This window comes from Piliocolobus tephrosceles, chromosome 20 (genome assembly GCF_002776525.5).
Source record: "Piliocolobus tephrosceles isolate RC106 chromosome 20, ASM277652v3, whole genome shotgun sequence".
Lineage (NCBI taxonomy): Eukaryota > Metazoa > Chordata > Mammalia > Primates > Cercopithecidae > Piliocolobus > Piliocolobus tephrosceles.
The window spans coordinates 7,899,764-7,918,989 of NC_045453.1; the positions used below are offsets into that span (position 1 = coordinate 7,899,764).

The 19,226-nt window shown below is 43.4% G+C and overlaps 1 protein-coding gene and 1 non-coding gene across 4 annotated transcripts in view; both read right to left on the bottom strand.

The window, feature by feature from the left end:
* Nucleotides 1-12,898: 12,898 nt before the first annotated feature.
* EDEM2 (ER degradation enhancing alpha-mannosidase like protein 2) overlaps nucleotides 12,899-19,226 on the bottom strand; it is a 33,604-nt gene continuing 27,276 nt past the window's right edge. For all 3 annotated transcript variants that reach the window (XM_023220505.1, XM_023220508.1, XM_023220506.2), the window contains 2 exons: nucleotides 16,137-16,258; nucleotides 12,899-13,467 (listed from right to left, as the gene is read on the bottom strand). In XM_023220505.1, coding sequence (XP_023076273.1) covers nucleotides 12,967-13,467; nucleotides 16,137-16,258 — 623 coding nt within the window. In that variant the 3' untranslated portion in view covers nucleotides 12,899-12,966. The remainder of the gene's footprint in view (nucleotides 13,468-16,136; nucleotides 16,259-19,226) is intronic.
* LOC111548260 lies at nucleotides 14,679-14,750 on the bottom strand. The gene has a single exon (XR_002733340.1). It is a non-coding gene; the product is annotated as a small nucleolar RNA SNORD56 (small nucleolar RNA).

Consider the following 19,226-nt stretch of genomic DNA (forward strand, 5'->3'; position numbering starts at 1 on the left):
ACAGCTTGACGAGTAAGTGGATAATTAATACCATTTTTTTTTTTTTTTTTTTGAGACAGAGTCTCACTCTGTCACCCTGCAGTGGCATGATCTCGGCTCACTGCAACCTCCGACTCCTTGGTTCAAGCAATTCTTCTGCCTCAGTCTCCTGAGTAGCTAGGACTACAGGCGTGCGCCACCACACCCAACTAATTTTTGTATTTTTAGTAGAGATAGCGTTTCACCATGTTGGCCAGGATGGTCTTGATCTCCTGAACTTGTGATCCGCAGCTGCAGATAGAAAGAAAAGAAATCCCAGATTGAGTGTTGTGCTGTAATCCTAGAAAACAGTCGATCAAATTAGAACAGACTCCATATATAAAAAGAAGAGATTCCAACCAGAAATTAATGACAGAAATTTGAAAATGGAATATCATTTCAGATTCTTCAGCACTAAAAGATCATAAGAAGACATGATGAATAACTTTATGCCTATATATTTGAAAATGTATGTGGAACAGACATATTTCTAGAAAAAACAGGCTTACCTAAATCGACACAAAACATAACAGAAAATTGGAATCATCTCATGACTATTAAAGACATTTTGTCTCTAATTTAAAAGCTTCCCACAAAGAAAACCCCAGTCCCTAATGCCTTTGAAATCTACCACACTTTTAAGGAAGAAATAATGCCAACATCACATAATTTCTTCCAAAGACCAGAAAAAAAGGTCACCAACCGACATGAAAGTAACATAACATTGACACCAACATAGCAGATAAGGTGCAAATATCTCTCTAATTTCATTTCATTCAGTTCAAACTGTGATATGGTTTGCCTGTGTCCCTACCTGAATCTCATTTTGAATCGTAGTTCCCATAATCCCTGCATGTCACGGGACAGACCTGGCGGGAGGTCATTGAATCACGGGGGCAGTTATCTCTATGCTGTTCTGATCATGAGTGAGTTCTTACCAGATCTGATGGTTTTAGAAGGGGCTTTCCCCGTCATTCGCTCTTCACTTCTTGCTGGTGCCAGGTGAAGAAGACCTTGTTTGCTTCCCCTTCCACCATGATTGTAAGTTTCCTGAGGCTTCCCCAGCTATGTGGAACTGTGAGTCAATTAAACCTCTTTCCTTTATAAATTACCCAGTTTTGAGTATGCCTTTACTGGCAGCATGAGAATGGATTAATACAAACTGCTTTCATTAATAAAGTTGCATCATTTTGTTGCAGCAATGTTGGGAACATCTCGTAACCTCGTTCTCAGTCTTGAGCTTGCATTAGAATCACCTGGAGGGGTTAGCTTTGTTAAACTAGATTGCTGGCCCATCTGTGGTCAGGGATGGGTCCCAAGAGTTTTACTTATAACAAGATCCTTGGTAATACTGTTGCCTCTGCACCAGGGACCACTTTTGACAATCACTTACCCAGTGGCACATACTATTTTGAAATCTTGCTTGCCATAGAAGTAATGTCATTTGGAATGCTTGGACAGGCTCAGCATGTTGGAACAACTTGTAATTTAATTCTCTAAGGATGTAAAAAAAATATTGGTTAGATTGGCCAACATTGATATGATTGGCCAATTTCAATATGCTAAAGTAAATGATATGGTCAGCTGTAATCCCTGAAAATTTGTTTTCAAGAAGTTGATTATCACTGTTTTCCTCCAACATATATATGAATTTTAGCAGGATCCCTGTGTTTTCCTAAGATTTACAGCATATAAAAAGAGTATTCCAAATAGCATTGCTTTCAGATTCTTCTAACAATTTTATAATAATTTTATTATATTTTCATTCATATTTGCTACTCTCATACAATGCCTTTACATTTATCTGGACTAATTTGTATTGACCAAAGTTACAATTGCCAATTCTCTAAATGCTTTTAATCCAGTTTTGTGGGAGAAAATTAACCAAACAAGAAGACCCTCCTTAAAACATTCTTACCACTCGTATAAGGTATAAGCTAATGTTGTGCAACTTTCGATTTGACTTTCTGTGGTTGGATTACAAAATCTATATGAGATTGGAACAACATAATAAGCATTGTTTCCAACATTCTGCAACAGTATAGATTCAAGGAGAAACTCTACTATTGCCAAGGTAAATTTTTATCACTTGCTACATCATAAAAACTGTACACACCAAATACATGCCAGAGAATAAATTTTTTTTTTTCAGGAACCATGTGAGCGATTTTTTTCTTTTGGCACATAATATGCAACCCAATACAACGATAATAAGGCTTTCTCACTGACAGTCACAACATGAATCATAAAATTTGCCTATCACATTATATATGTTTTTCTTTCTTTGGAAATATTCGAGAGACTGACTAATTCAACATGTCATGTTTCCAAGCGTCTTTTAAGTTTTGATGGTTTTAACTTCTCATTTGCAAGAACATCATTATAATGCATTGGTGTACATGTCATTTTGTTGGATTTACACATTTGATTAAGTAATATATATATTTTTTCTGAGACAGAGTTTCATAATTATCACCCAGACTAGAGAGTGTGATCTCAGCTCACTGCAACCTCCACCTTTCGGGTTCAAGTGATTCTTCTGCCTCAGCCTCCGGAGTAGCTGTGATTACAGGCACCTGCCACCACACCCGGCTAATTTTTGTATTTTTAGTAGAGATGGGGTTTTGCCACATTGGGCAGACTGGTCTCAAACTCCTGACCTCAGGTGATCCACCCGCCTTGGCCTCCCACAGTGCTGGGATTACAGGCATGAGCTGGCCGGGCATAGTGACTCATGCCTGTAATCCCAGCACTTTGGGAGGCTGAGATGGGAGGATTGCTCAAGGCCAGGGGTTTGAGACCAGCCTGGTCAACACAGTGAGACCCCCCCATCTCTATTAAAATAAATAGACAAATACATAAAGCAAATCTTGCATTTACCCTTTTTAACAAGATTCAAATTATGTCAGTCTGTTGATTAGAGTTGATATTTTCTCCAATATTTCCATTTACTTTTCCCATGTTTTTCACCTTATTATTCTTGTTCTTTGTAGCATTAAAACAGTCAACTTAAGAGCAATTTGAACTAGTTCAATTAAAATGCTACAATAATTGCACATCCAAAATTTTTTATCTGATTATAAACTTTCTGAAAAACTGCACTGCAATTTCCTAACCAAAACCCAGTTGAAAGTCATGGCAATATTGCCAAAAAAAAAAAAAAAAAAAAAATCCACTCTTCACGACTAACTACAAACTATTTTGATATAAAATTAAATAATACACAGCTGGGCGCGGTGGCTCATGCCTGTAATCCCAGCACTTTGGGAGGCCAAGGCGGGTGGATCATGAGGTCAGGAGTTTAAGACCAGCCTGGCCAAGATGGTGAAACCCCATCTCTACTAAAAATATCAAAATTAGCCAGTCATGGTGGTGGGTGCCTGTAATCCCAACTATTCGGGAGGCTGAGGCAGAGAATTGCTTGAACCTGGGAGGCGGAGGTTGCAGTGAGCTGAGATCACAGCACTGCACTCCAGCCTGGGCAACAAGAGCAAAACTCCATCTCAAAATAAATAAACAAATACATACATACATTATACCATACTATACTGTACTATTCTGTCATGATAACTTGATGGTCATATTGGCAGTCAAGTACCAGAAAATCAAATGAGATGACAATTCACCAAATAAAACAAACTGCTTTTAGCCAATGTGTACATTTTTCACATCCCCTCCTCTGTCTCTCCCACAGTGTAATGCAATTAGCCTTGTGCGATTAGTAATGTGCTCCTGTCCTCAGTTCTTGTCAAGAATCCATACAATCACTCTTAATATTTTTGAATCCATTCTATTTCATTATTTAAAAAGTTAGTGGGCCACATTAAATTTATTTCTTGACCCCTGAAGAGTCATGAGCAAAGCCTCAAAAACACTACTCTAAGGCACTAAACTATTAACTTCTGCAAGGGAGTTTGTGAAAAATACAATAAACAGAATAGCTTACTTCTGCATGTAGAATGTTTTCTTTGATAACTTTATTTTTCAAGGCTGGATTTATACCACACTGGGCTTGCAAACTACTGCTGCTTCATGGGTTGGTGGGGGGAGGGGTAGGAGATGGGTTTATGGGGTATATATGTTTTCTTTTTTATTTTGTGGTCTTTTTAAAACATTGAGATATAATTCATACACCATAAAATTCACACCATTAAAGTACAATTCAGTGGTTTTTAGTATATTCCCAATACTGTGTAACTATCATCACTCTCTAATTCCAGAACATGTTAATCACCCATCAAAAAAACCTATACCCATGAAGAGTAACTCCCCATTTTCCTGCCCCTGGTCCCTGCCAACCACTAATTTACTTTCTGTCTCCATGCATTAATCTATGCTAGATAGTTTATATAAAAGGAATCACACAGTATGTGGCCTTTTGTGTCTGGCTTCTTCCTCTTAGCATATATTTTTAAAGGTTTATCCACGTTGCAGCATTTATCAGTACTTCATTCCATTTAGTGATCAAGTAATATGCCATTGTATGACTATTCCACATTTTAACCATTTGTAAGTTGATGAATGCTAGGGTTGTTCCCACTTTTAGCTATTATGAATAATGCTGTTACACACTGACAGATAAATTTTTGTGTAGACATAATTCATTTTAGTTTTCTCTTGCGTGAGTGGAATTGCTGGGTCACATGGTAACTTAATCTTTAATTTTTATTTATTTATTTATAGGTTGAAGTGCAGTGGTGTGACCTTGGCTCACTCCAACCTCTAACCCCCAGGTTCAAGCAATTCTCCTGCCTCAGCCTCCCAAGTAGCTGCGATTACAGGCGTGCGCCACCACGCCCTGCTAATTTTTCGTATTTTTAGTGGAGACAGGGTTTCACCACGTTGGTCAGGCTGGACAATGTTTAATTTTTGATAAACCAACAAACTGTTTTCCAAACCAGCTGCCCCATTTTACATCCCCACCAGCAATGGATGAAAATTCCAGGGCTGGGTGCGGTGGCTCACGCCCGTAATCCCAGCACTTTGGGAGGCTGAGGCGGGCAGATCACTTGAGTGCAGGAGTTCGAGACCAGGCTGGGCAACGTGGCAAAACCCTGTCTCTACAAAAAATAAATAAATTAGCCAGGCATGGTGGCATGCGCCTGTGGTCCCAGCTGCTTGGGAGGCTGAGGTGGCAGTATCGCTCGAGCCCCAGAAGTCGAGGCTTCAGTGAGCTTTGCTTGCGGCACTGCACTTCAGCCTGGGCAACAGAGTAAACCTGTTTCAAAAACTAATAAATAAATAAATAAATAAAAGTTTTAAAAACAAAATTCCAAATTCTCCACGTCCTCAATAACATCTTAAAAGCTGGGACTACAGGTGCGAGCTACCATGCTCAGCTAATTTTTGTATTTTCAGTAGAGACAGGGTTTCACCATGTTACCCAGGTCTTGAACTCCTGGACTCAAACTATCCACCCATCTTGGCCTCCCAAAGTGCTGGGATTACAGGCTTAAACCACTGCTCCTGGCCTTTTTTAAGAAATAAATAACTTTAAAAAATTTTTATATTGATAAGGCTGGGCATGGTGGCTCATGCCTGTAATCCCAGCACTTTGGGAGGCTGAGGCAGGCAGATCACGAGGTCAGGAGATCAAGACCATCCTGGCCAACATGGTGAAACCCCAGCTCTACTAAAAATACAAAAATTAGCTGGGCCTGGTGGTTCATGCCTGTAATCCTAGCTACTTGGCAGGCTGAGGCAGGAGAAGAACTTGAACCGGGGAGTCGGAGGTTGCAGTGAGCCAGGATCTCGCCATCGCACTCCAGCCTGGTGACAGAATGAGACTTCATCTCAAAAAAAAAAAAAAAAAAAATTATGCTGACAAATAAAATTAGTATATATTTATCAAGTACAAGTTGTTTTGAAATAAATATACATTGTAGAATGGAATGGCTAAATTAAGGTAATTAGTATATGTGATTAACTTTAGACTTTAAGGATATGTACCAGTCATAATGGTCTCTAAGTATATTAGTCAGGAACCTGACAGGAAACAGATGGCTCATTCAAATTAGAAAGATTAGTGGAAGGTTTAATAAAGAGACTACTTACAAGGTGTGGGCAGAGTGTTAGAGAACCACAAGGGAAAATACGGTAATCCTATATAGCCAATCCTATCCCTAGCCTGAAGGGAATAAGAGAATGGTTACTGTATTAGTCAGAGTTACAAAACAGAATAGAATATGTTTGTGTAAGGCGGGCTAGGAGGCTCATGCCTGTAATCCCAGCACTTTGGGAGGCCGAGGTGGGTGGATCACCTGAGGTCAGGAGTTCGAGACCAGCCTGATTAACATGGTGAAACCTTGTCTCTACTAAATACAAAACATTAGCCAGGTGTGGTGGCGGGCGCCTGTAATCCCAGCTACTTGGGAGGCTGAGGCAGGAGAATCACTTGAACCCGGGAAGCAGAGGTTGCAGTGAGCTGAGATTGTGCCACTGCATTCCAGGTTGGGTAACAACAGTGAAAATCCGTCTCAAAAAAAAAAAAAAAAAGGAATATGTGTGTGTATGTGTATAGAAAGAGGTTTATAAGGAATTGGCTCACACAATTGCAGAGATTGGCAAGTCTAAATATGCGGTGTGGGCTGGCAAGTTTGGAACCCAGGAGAGCCAGTGGCACAGATGAAGTCCCAGAGCGGGCTGCTAGAGAATTCCCTCTCATGTAAGGGAGAGGCCGTGTCTTCGTTCTCTTCAGGCTCCAGCTGATTGAATGAGGCCCACCCACATTATAGAGGGCAATCTTCACCAATTAAAATGTTCATCTCATCCAAAAACACTCTTGCAGAAATACTCAGAATAATGTTTGACCAAATATTGGAGTACCCAGTGGTCCAGCCAGTTTGACACATAAAATTAACCACCACTTGAAAATAAAAAGTTGCATAGAGATGGGCACCTTGGGATAAAATGATACTTTTTTTTATTCTTATACTTTAAGTTCTAGGGTACATGTGCACAACGTGTACACAATGTTGGTTTGCTGCACCCATTAACTCATCATTTACATTAGGTATTTATCCTAATGCTATCCCTCCCCCATACCCCCACCCCACCACAGGCCCTGGTGTGTGATGTTCCCCACCCTGTATCCAAGTGTTCTCATTGTTCAATTCCCACCTATGAGTGAGAACATACAGTGTTTGGTTTTCTGTCCTTGCGATAATTTGCTCAGAATGATGGTTTCCAGCTTCATCCATGCCCCTACAAAGGACATGAACTCATCAAAAGGATATTCTTTTTTTTTTTTTTTTGAGATGGAGTCTTGCTCGTCGCCCAGGCTGGAGTGCAGTGGCGCAATCTCGGCTCACTGCAAGCTCCACCTCCCAGGTTCACGCCATTCTCCTGTCTCAGCCTCCGGAGTAACTGGGACTATAGGCGCCTGCCACTATGCCCAGCTAATTTTTTGTATTTTTAGCAGAGACAGGGTTTCACTGTGTTAGCCAGGATGGTCTCGATCTCCTGACCTTGTGATCTGCCCACCTCAGCCTCCCAAAGTGCTGGGATTACAGGTGTGAGCCACCACGCCCGGCCAAGGATATTCTTTTTATACATATATAGAGAGAGATGGGGTCTCACTATGTTGCCCAGGCTGGTCTTGAACTCATGGGCTCAAGCAATCCTCCCATCTCTGCCTCCCAGAGTGTTGGGATTATAGGTGTGAGCCACCATGCCCAGTCAGAAATGATACCTTTCGACTGAGAGATGTAGCCAGCCTGAAGCAAACCCTGCAAGAAGGGAGCCAGAGGGATAAACGCCCTTGAACTCATTCCACTCTCCTTCACCAATCTCCTGTCTGGGCTCCCCGTTGGATGGACCCAACTGGAAGCCAGGAAGAATGAGCCCATTACTGTAGCTCATACCAGACCACAAGAACAGAGGATAATGAATTTCTTGGGGCAAAAAATAGGGTGAAAAAGGGTGAAAAGAGGCTGGGCGCGGTGGCTCACGCCTGTAATCCCAGCACTTTGGGAGGCTGAGACAGGCGGATCATGAGGTCAGGAGATCGAGACCATCCTGACTAACATGGTGAAACCCCGTCTCTACTAAAAATACAAAAATTAGCCGGGCGCGGTGGCGGGTGCCTGTAGTCCCAGCTACTTGGGAGGCTGAGGCAGGAGAATGGCGTGAACCTGGGAGGCGGAGCTTGCAGTGAGTGGAGATCGCGCCACCGCACTCCAGCCTGGGTGACAGAGCGAGACTCTGTCTCAAAAAAAAAAAAAAAAAAAAAAAAAAAGAAAAAGGGTGAAAAGTACATCCACAGGGGGAAATGAAAGACATCCTACACACTAGCTTATGCCACAGTGATAAGCAATTCCAGCAGACTCAAAGAAAGTAGAAGAAAGGAAATAAGATCAAAGCAGAAATTAGCACAATAGACAAACATATGCTTGATAGCAACAAGTCAGTCCCAAGTTTGTTCTTCAAAAAAGAGAAAATAAGAAATCTCTGGCAAGACTAATCAAGAAAAAGAGAAGGCATACACAATATTAAAAAACAGGCCAAGCATAGGGGCTCACACCTGTAATCCCAGCACCTTGGGAGGCTAAATCAGGAGGATCATTTGGATGCCAGGAATTTGAGACCACCCTGGGCAACCTGGCAAAACCCTGTCTCCACACACAAAAAATTTTTAATTAGCCAGATGCGATGGTGCATACCTGGAGTTCCAGCTACTTGGAAGGCTGAGGCAGGAGGACTGCTTGAGTGTGGGAGGTCAAGGTTGCAGTGAGTCCTGATCATGCCACTGCACTCCAGCCTGGGCAACAGAGCAAGACCTTTTCTCAAAGAAAAAAAAAAAAAAAAAAAAGAACAAAACAGATAGGACAACTTCATGCCAACGAATTTATAGAAAAGTACAACTTTCTAAGTTAGGGAAGAGTGGGGTTTAGGAAGGGACTTTCTTTCCACTCTCTGGTCTGGTCTGGAATCTGGGGTGTTGACTGATGATCAAGGGTATCCCTGGGTGTGGGGATGAGCTGGTCTTGGCCCAAAGAAGCCTGAATAATGAAGTGGACTGTGGTTCTAAGAGTAGTCATAGCTAATAGTAGCTGTTAGCTAGTAGATGATGTAATTTCCTTCCATTGTGCCTCAACTTTCAGTCAAGATTTCTTCAAAGTTATAGCAGTTCTCATCTACGTTATGGGGAATTATGTGTGGGCCTGGGTCTCTATTTGAGGCAAAGTAATAGAAGAGAGGGCAAGAGGTGTATCCCTGCCTATCAAGGTAGCCAGAGGTTTGCCATGGTACTGAAGAAAATGATCAGCAGCTGAATCAGCCAAGGTTCACGAGCAAAGATGAAGTTGGCAGATAAAGCCAGACAAATTCCTGGTTAAAAGTCACCTCTTGAGCTATTTAGAGAAACAATTGATTCAGGGCTGGGATAGGAACAGGATCAGTTGAGCTTGGAACATCTTGTAATACCAGAAAGCAGGACACTATCAAAGACTATTGGGGTTGTGTAAACAGGACTCAGGGCTAACTTGAAGAGCAGCTTCCACTGACCAAAAATGGGACAATTTGAGCTCTGATAAAAATAATTCCAATGAACTGAAAACCATCAAATGAGTTTAAATCCAAGGGTTCACAATACTTAAAAAACAAAACTTCATTGTCACCATTGGAGGATGCTAGGAAAACAATGCATTATTCTGGAAAATAAAAAATAAAAATTAAGAATCAAATATTTATCCTGGCTTTCCTGAATGAACTCTACCTCAAGGAACCCAAATAGTTGACGAGAGGAAGTCTTTCTTTAGAGAAGCAGTCTAGCCTTGGCTGGGTGCAGTGGCTCACGCCTGTAATCCCAGCACTTTGGGAGGCCAAGGCGGGTGGATCACCTGAGGTCAGGAGTTCAAGACCAGCCTGGCCAACGTGGCGAAACCCTGTCTTCACTAAAAATACAAAATTAGCTGGGTATGGTGGCGCACATGTGTAATCCCAGCTACTTGGGAGGCTGAGGCAGGAGAATTGCTTGAACCTGGGAGGTGGAGGTTACAGTGAGCCGAGATCAAGCCATTGCACTGAAGCCTGGGCAACAAGAGCAAAACTTCATCTCAAAAAAAAAAAAAAAGAGAGAAATAGTCTAGCCTAATTAGAATCTCACTATTTTGAAACCCCTGTTGAAATGACAGATCTAAGCAATGATCAACAAATGGCTGTTAGTAACAGACAAGCAGACATGATGTGTCTCTTGACCAAAAGAAACAACAGTGCTTATGAACCCTTCTTGAAAAATAAAAACACCAGCCTAGGCAACATAGCGAGACTCCATCTAAACAAAAAATTTAAAAATTAGCCAGGCAATGGCGTGGACCTGTAGTCCCAGCTATTCGGGAGGCTGAGGTGGGAGAATCACTTGTGCCCGTGAGGCTGCAGTGAACTGTGATCACCCCACTGGGTGACAGGGTGAGTTGCTGTCTCAAAATAAATAAATATACAAATAAAAATAAAAACAAAAGTAAAAATTCAAATCTGATGATGCCTCTAGATCTTAACATCAACTTTAAAAAACAGTTATATAATAAATACCTCAGAGATACAATTAACAAAATCCATAATATGGGAAATCTACAGGACATACAACTGTTGTCTTCAACAAACAAACTGCAGTGGGAGGAGTGGGAAGAGAGGGAGGGAGGGAGAGGGAAAGAATTTCTGTGAATTAAAAGACACCTCAGAGATATATCATCTAATTTCAAATATATAAATTAACCCTATGTGGGTCCTGATACAAACAACCTATAATACAAAGTTATGAAACAAAACATTTTGAACATTGGAGAGGATATCAAAGAATAATGATTGATTTTTACAGGTGGGCTTTGGGGATGCATTCTGAAATACTTTTAGGAATAAAATGTTTGGAATCCTAAATAATCCAGTGTGGCTATAAATGAAATAAGGTTGGCCGTGAGTTCATCATCTTTGAAGCTAGTTTGTTGAAACTGGTGAGCACACATGGGATGAGCACACAAGGGATGGCTGTCCTGTTCTCTCTGCTTCCGTGTATTTAGAATTTTACTTAGCCAGGCTCGGTGGCTCACACCTGTGGTCCCAGCTACCTGGGAGGCTGAGGTGGGATGATCGCCTGAGCCTGGGAGGTGGGGGCTTCAGTGAGCTCAGATCATGCCACTGCATTCCAGCCAGGGGGTGCATGAGATCCTGTCTCCAAATAAATACGAAAAATAATAAAAAATAATATAAAATAAAAATAAAATAAAATAAAATAGTACAGCCTGGCCAGGCATGGTGGCTCACTTTGAGAGGCCAAGGTGGGCAGACTGCTTGAGCTTAGGATTTTGAGACCAGCCTGGGCAACGTGGTAAAACCCCATCTCAACAAAAAATACAAAATTTAGGAAAATTAGCCAGGCATGGTAGCATGCTCCTGTTGTCCCTGCTACTCAGGAGGCTAAGGTGGGAGGATCACTTGAGCCCAGGAGGTCAGGGATTGCAGGGCTTGCAGTGAGCCGTGATTGCGCCACTGCACTCCAGACTGGGCAACAGGGTGAGACCCTGTATCAAAAAAAAACCTTTACGGCCAGGCACAGTGGCTCATGCCTGTAATCCCAGCACTTTGGGAGGCTGAGGTGGGAGGATTGCTTGAGCCCAGGAATTCGAGACCACCCTGGGCAACAAAGCAAGACCCCATCTCTAATGTTTATAAAAATGTGAAATGAAAAAATTAAAGTTATAAGAAAATAAAATTTAAAAAATAAAATTTTACATAATTAAAAGCTCACCTCCTCAAGGTGAGCTATTTAAAGCAGCTCATCTTTCCCCATTATTTTCTAGCACAGCCCCCTGTTTTCTTCATGGAACTGATCACAATGTTGTTTTATCTATTTACTAGGTTATTTCTTTCTGCTAGAAATGTAGTTTTACAAGAATAAAAACTGTTTGCCTTGTTTGCTGCTGAACCTCTGGGGCTGGGGCTGGCACACAAAGGTGCCTGCCCAACTCCATGGCTCAAGCCTGTAATCCCAATTTCTCAGGAGGCTGAGGCAGGGGGATTGTTTGAGCCCAGGAGTTTGAGATCAGCCTGGGCAACTTAGGGAGACCCTGTCTCTACAAAAATTTTTTTTAAAAATCAGGCAAATTATAGTGGTGTGTGTCTGTGGTCCCAGCTACTCCAGAGGTTGAGATGGGAGGATCACTTGAGCCTGGGAGGTCGAGGCTGCAGTGAGCCATGATCATGCCACTACATTCCAACCTGGGTGACAGAGGGAGACCCTGTCTCAAAAGAAAAAAGGTGCTTAATGAATCTTTGTTGCTTGGAAGGACAGGTGGATAGATGAGTCAACTAAAGAGTAAGAAGCAGCCGGGCACGGTGGCTCATGCTCATAATCCCAGCACTTTGGGAGGCTGAGGCCGGTGGATCACCTGAGGTCAGGAGTTCGAGACCAGCCCGGCCAACATGGTGAAACCCCATCTCTACTAAAAATTAAAAAAAAAAAAATTTAGCCAGATGCAGTGGCACATACATGTAGCTCCAGTTACTCAGGAGGCTGAGGCTGGAGAATCGCTTGAACCTGGGAGGTGGAGGTTGCAGTGAGCCAAGATCACGCCACTGCACTCCAGCCTGGGCGACAGAGCGAGTCTCTGTCTCCAAAAAAAAAAAAAAAAAGTAAGAAGCACATGTTGGAGCAAGAACTAACAAAGAAATACATTTATAACAACACTTTCCGCAAAGACACCAGAAAAGGAAGGGAGATTCAACTATCAACCCCTGGGATCTTTGGAGCCAGCTAATTGCATTTAGCCTTTTCTCCAGCTGCATGAGAAAATTAACTAGGTTCACAATTGCCCACAGCCACCAATCTTTTCTTTGAATGAAATCTCATGAAATTGCCCAATATGTAAAACGTGATAACCAAAACATGATACCCAAAAGCAATTTATTATAGTTTAGTCTCAAAAAAATAAAAATAAAAAAATCATCCAGTGGTTATGAGGCGTCAAGGAAAACCTGTCCCAGTAATGCCAACTTGGAGGTGAAGGGCTGACTGGGGCAGCTGAGAAGAGGGACCTTCTGTGTGGCAGGCTTCCTCTCCCTTGCCTGGTCATGGTTTTCAGGTGAGAGGCGTATTCCTGGCCTTGTTGGGGGTTCCCATGGCCCCGAACTCATAGTCTTTTTCTGAAATTTCGACCTGTTGCGTTTGAGAGAGTAGAATTCCCTCATCAAGTCCTCCACCTCCCACTGCTCTTCCTTCAGCCTCTGGCAGCAGTGCAGGGCGGCAGGGTCGATGGGGTGAGCTTCTGTGTTGAAGATGTACCCCCCAGCTCCCAGGATGCACTCCCCATAGGGGGTGATCACCGTGTCAAAGGTGGACCCATTATTGTGGATGAAGTTGGTTGGGTCAAACAGGAGGTAGAGGTATTTCACAGTCTCGGCCAGGAAGAAGGACTCCATGCGGTTGTCCAGCTTGTGGTCTCGCAGATCTTTGATCTGACATGTGGGAGAAGGAAGCAAGTTGAATACCATCACAATTTGGTAAGGGTCAGGCAATTCCTTAAGAACTCCTGTTCTGCCACAAAGCAGCTGAGGGCCTGGGAGCAAATCACTGAACTTTTCAGAACTTCACTCTTTCCCAAGCCACCGTCATCTCACCTGGTTTATCACATCAGCTTCCAAATGGACTTCCAGCCTCCATCCTTACCTCTGCAGTTTATATATACACACTATTTTAAAAAATAGCGACAGAGTCTCACACCATGATGCCCAGGCTGGTCTCAAATCCCTGGGTTCAAGCAACTCCTCCTACCTTGGCCTCCCAAAGTACCAGGATGACAGGCGTGAGACACACGCCCAGCCCCTACAGTATATGTATAGCATAGATCTTCCCGTCAATTCTCTACTCAAAACTTTCTGTGAACCCTCCATTTCATGCAGGATAAAAATGGAAGTCATGACCTGGCCCCTGTTCCCTCCCTGCCCTCACCTCTTACCACTCTAAGAGCTCCAGCTGCTGACTTTCTATCCTGAGCTAGCACAGCACCCTCCTGCCTCGGGCTCTTTGCATCTGTCGTTCTTTCTGCCTGGAGCACTCTGCCTCCAGTTTCCCCCATAGCTTGTTCCCTCCCTTCCTTCAGGTCTCCGCTCAAATGCTTCCTCACCAGAAGTGTCTCCACTAACCTTCCTCTATGACACGACAATCTCCTATCCCCTTTATCCCACCTTTTTGTGACTATAAACATAGAGCTAATCGTCTCTTTTAATGATGGCATAGTACTCCATCAAGAAAATAGATCACCATTTACTTAGCTAATCCTCCCTGGAAGGGCATTCAGATGATTACCAAGTTTTTTTGTTTTTTATTTTTTTTTTTCAGATGGAGTTTCACTTTTGTCGCCCAGGCTGGAGTGCAATGACACAGTCTCAGCTCACTGTAACATCTGCCTCCCGGGTTCAAGCAATTCTCCTGTCTCAGCCTCCAGGGTAGCTGGGATTACAGGCACATGCCACCACACCCGGTTAATTTTTTTTTTGTATTTTTAGTAGAGACGCGGTTTCACCATGTTGGCCAGGTTGGTCTTGAACTCCTGACCTTGTAATCCACATGTCTTGGCCTCCGAAAGTGCTGGGATTACAGGCCTGAGCCACTGCGCCTGGCCAATTACCAAGTTTTTGTAAGCAACTAATAAGGGGTCTTTTTTTCTCCACTCAGACCCAAAGTATCAAAACTTACTAGGTTCAACTGCTGTTGATGAAAACTATTGACATTGTTTTAGTAAGGAGTCTTAGAGAATTTCAGTTGAGTGTTCAGGCATGGATGACTAAGATTACTTGCTACAAATATTTATTTTAGCTTCTCAGAATTAGTAGTACTTCTAAACAAAACATTCTCAGTGAACTCTTACATTTAAAAATATGACTTAAATATGGTCTTGATGTGTCAAGACTATTATTTCCTTGCCTTGTTTGACAAAGGTCAGATGCCTGTTCCCATCATTCACCATGGAAGACCTCCAAAGGGCTTCATATTTATGGAAAAGAGCCCAGCATTCCTAGGAAGGCCCCAGTGGGCTTATCATTTTGGTTTTTCACATAATACAGCATATTAGAAGCCAAATCATATCAGGGGTTTATTTTTTCCCTTCCACATGTAGGTCTTCTCTCTTCCCCTACACATATCTACATTTTACTTAGAGAATATAATCACATTACAAAATTTTGCAAAATAAGTGTTTTGTTGTTGTTTTGACTTCCATACCCCAATACCAACTCTGTAGGCTTTTCGGGGAATTTTCTTCTAGACTATTTTCTTCTACATCTGTATTTATATCTTGCCTGCTTGGGTCCAGTATGGATGTGAGATGGCTCTCACCTTCGACCCTTTCAATCTATTCTCCACAGAGCAGCCAGAGCGATCTTTCTAAAGTACAAATCAGATCATGTCACTACTCTGCTGTAAATCCTACCAAGGCTTCACATTCCAAGTAGAAAAAAATCCAAACTCTTTCCTGTGGCTTACACAAAGGCCTATGTGATCTAGCCCCTGCCTACCTCTGGGACCTTATCTCTTCCCACATTTCTCCTTGCTTGCTCCACTCCAGCCACACTGGCTTTCTGTCTACCCGATACATATTCATGGTTTTTTCTCATTAACACGTAAGTTCCATGAGAGCAGGGCCTCTGCTATAACCCTTGGGCCTAGAGAGTGCCTGACATGTGAAAGACATTCAATAAATATCTGTGAGACTAAGTAGGACTGCTTTGTTAAGGAGTCCCAGGTTTGAATATAGGGCTATATGGGACTCTGGATTCCCCTTAAAATCTATTTTAGTGTCTCACAAAACTTTTCGCTAAACTCACCTTTTCAATGTCACCTACTCAAACAGATCAAGGATCTCTGCTGTGGGAGGAATGCCAAGGGCCTGGGTCAAGATCCCAAGGAACTAATCCTAGCTCTACCTCTACTAGCCGTGAGATCTTTAGCAAGGCACTTAAGCTTCACTGTTCTTTGGTCTTGCCATCTGTAAAATACAAGCATTATGTGTATCTCCAAGGTCTCTTCTAGTGCTGGTATATCAGAACTCCCAAAGCTCTACCCTTAAAGAGGCTTCTTAGCAGCAAGAGGAGACTCTTCCCAGTCTTGGGGCCATGGAAACACTTACTGTTGCAAATCCGCACTCCACCTTGCTGATTTTTTCAATGGATTCCACAGCATCTCTTCCGAGTTCTAGGAGAGTGGGATCCCCCGTGGCACGGTAGAGGTACATTGCGCTTTCAATAAGTTCTGCAAAGGCCAAAGTAGACCCTCCTCACTCAGTGGCTGCACAGAGATGGCCTGGGGCCTCTTAGGGCAGTGAGGGACTACTCCCCTCCATATCTTGTCCATAAGGCCCCAACTAGTAGGAACACAGGATACCTCATCCAACGCTGAGTTTCAGAGCCAGTATACCCAAAGCCTGAAGTTCAGTGGAGACCAGCATTAAGGCTGACCAGTGACTCCCACCCCAAGAAGAGAAAGGTGGCCAGGTTCTGGGGTAGAGAAGGTGGCAGAGATTGTTGCCTATTTCCCAATATCTGTTCCCCTCTTCCTCCTTAGTAGCAGGATTCCTAACTTTAGCTAAGCACAGGCTGCCTGGCTGCCAACACTAACAACTATTCTAACAGCTAGGTGGGATTAAGGACACCATGGCGAGCCATATAAGCCCAAAACATGAGGGAGAAATAAATTTCTATCCTAATTAAGCTACTATTTTTTTTTCCTGTCACTCAGAGTCTAACCTAATTCTAAAATGCAAAAGAAGAGTAAGGGGCCGGGTGCGGTGGCTCATGTCTGTAATCCCAGCACTTTGGGAGGCCGAGGCAGGGGGATCATGAGGTCAGGAGATTGAGATCATCCTGGCTAACACGGTGAAACTCCGTCTCTACTAAAAACACAAAATATTAACCGGGCATGGTGGCAGGCACCTGTGATCCCAGCTACTCAGGAGGCTGAGGCAGGAGAATGGCGTGAACCTGGGAGGCGGAGGTTGCAGTGAGCCGAGATCACACCACTGCACTCCAGCCTGAGCAACAGAGCAAGACTCTGTCTCAAAAAAAAAAAAAAAAAAAAAAAAAAGAGTAAGAACCTGGCATCATAAGGCTCTTTCTGAGATAGGATAGGTCAAAAGGAAAGGCTGAGATATCCAAGAGCAGACCAGGCAGGGTAGCTCATGCCTGTAATCCCAGTGCTTTGGGAATCCAAGGTAAGAGGATAGTTTGAGCCCAGGAGTTTGAGACCAGCCTGGGCAACATAGCGAGATCTTGTCTCTACAAAAGATAAAAATAATTAGCTGGGTGTGGCATGCACCTGTAGTCCTAGCTACTCAGGAGGCTGAGGTAGGAGGATCACTTGAGCCCAGGAGTTTGAGGCTGCAGTGAGCCATGATTAAGCCACTGCAGCATTCCAGCCTGGGTGACAAGAGTGAGACCTTATCTAAAAAAATAAAATAAACCACCAAACCATCATTCTAACAAAGATGTAGTCAATCAGTTCACTGTGTCCAGAAGAAAGTGATGTTTTGTTTTGCCCAATTCTATGCCACAACTGGAATTTGATGTTAAGACACGAGCTCTATCTTAAGATGAATATTAGCCAACAGGAGTGGGTCCAGATGAGAATATTTATTCTAGAGAAAAGGAAATCCAAAAAAAAATATGTTTATTGATTTCAAATACCTGAAGAACTATTGCAGAGTTGACTTCAAGGGTGGCCTCAGCTCAATATGTTTTTCTACTTCATCCATCTTTTCTGCTCTTTTTTTTTTTTTTTTTTTTTTTTTTGAGACGGAGTCTCGCTCTGTCGCCCAGGCTGGAGCGCAGTGACTGGATCTCAGCTCACTGCAAGCTCCGCCTCCCGGGTTTATGCCATTCTCTTGCCTCAGCCTCCCAAGTAGATGGGACTACAGGTGCCCGCCACCTCACCCAGTTAGTTTTTTGTATTTTTTTTAGTAGGGATGGGGTTTCACCGTGTTAGCCAGGATGGTCTCGATCTCCTGACCTTGTGATCCGCCCGTCTCAGCCTCCCAAAGTGCTGGTATTACAGGCTTGAGCCACCGCGCCCAGCCTTCATCCATCTTTTCTAAGAGAGAGAAGAATCCCTGTCCCCTTTCTATACCATCATCTCCCCGACCTTCTCCTGTCCTGTTTCCACCTGGGCTTGATCCGTGCTTCTCTCCCTTTTGGCTTATTGCTGCAAACTCTAGTTCTTATTTTATTTAATTAATTATTTTTTGAGACAGAGTCTTGCTCTGTCACCCAGGCTGGAGTGCCATGGCGTGATCTCCGCTCACTCCAACTCTGCCTCCTGGGTTCAAGGGATTCTCATGCCTCAACTTCCCGAGTAGCTGGGATTACAGGCATGCACCACCAGGCCTGACTCATTTTTGTATTTTTAGTGGAGACAGGGTTTCGCCATGTTGGCCAGGCTGGTCTCAAACTCCTGACCTCAAGTCATCCGCCCGCCTTGGCTTCCTGAAGTGCTGAGATAACAGGCGTGAGTCACTGCTCCCAACCTCTAGTTCTGGTTTTAGAGAAAAGGTCTCTGCCTATCTCCCCGGTTCTCTCTTACTTCCTCCTCCTCCTCTCTCCTCACAGGCCTCTAGACAATTGCTAATCTAACTGCTCATATTCTAAGGCACAGACTAAGGTACACTCACTACCAGATGAACACATTCTGTGTGTTCAGAGGCAGAAAAGACAGTGCTCTCATGGGAGGCCTCCTCTTCTGCTTCTTTTTTGTGCTTCTTTTTTTTTTTTTTTTTTTTGAGAGCGAGTTTTGCTGTTACCCAGGCTAGAGTGCAATGGCACGATCTTGCTCACTGTAACCTCCGCCTCCCAGGTTCAAGCAATTCTCCTGTCTCAGCCTCCTGAGTAGCTGGGACTACAGGCACATGCCACCACGTCCAGCTAATTTTTGTATTTTTAGTAGAGACGGGGTTTCGCCATATTGGTCAGGCTGGTCTCGAACTCCCGACCTCAGTTGATCCACCCGCCTTGGCCTCCCAAAGTGCTGGGATTACAGGCGTGAGCCACCGCACCCAGCCCTCTTCTGTTTCTAGCAGCTGGTGGGGCCAGTGCCCTCATGACCAGCCATTGCGCTTCTCTCCTCACATGTGGGCCTCCTAAGCATGTTAGTTATTGCTTTACTTTCCTGTGCATCTGGCCAGCTCTGTCGAGCAGTGGTCCCCAGCTGTTTTGGCATCAGGGACCAGTTT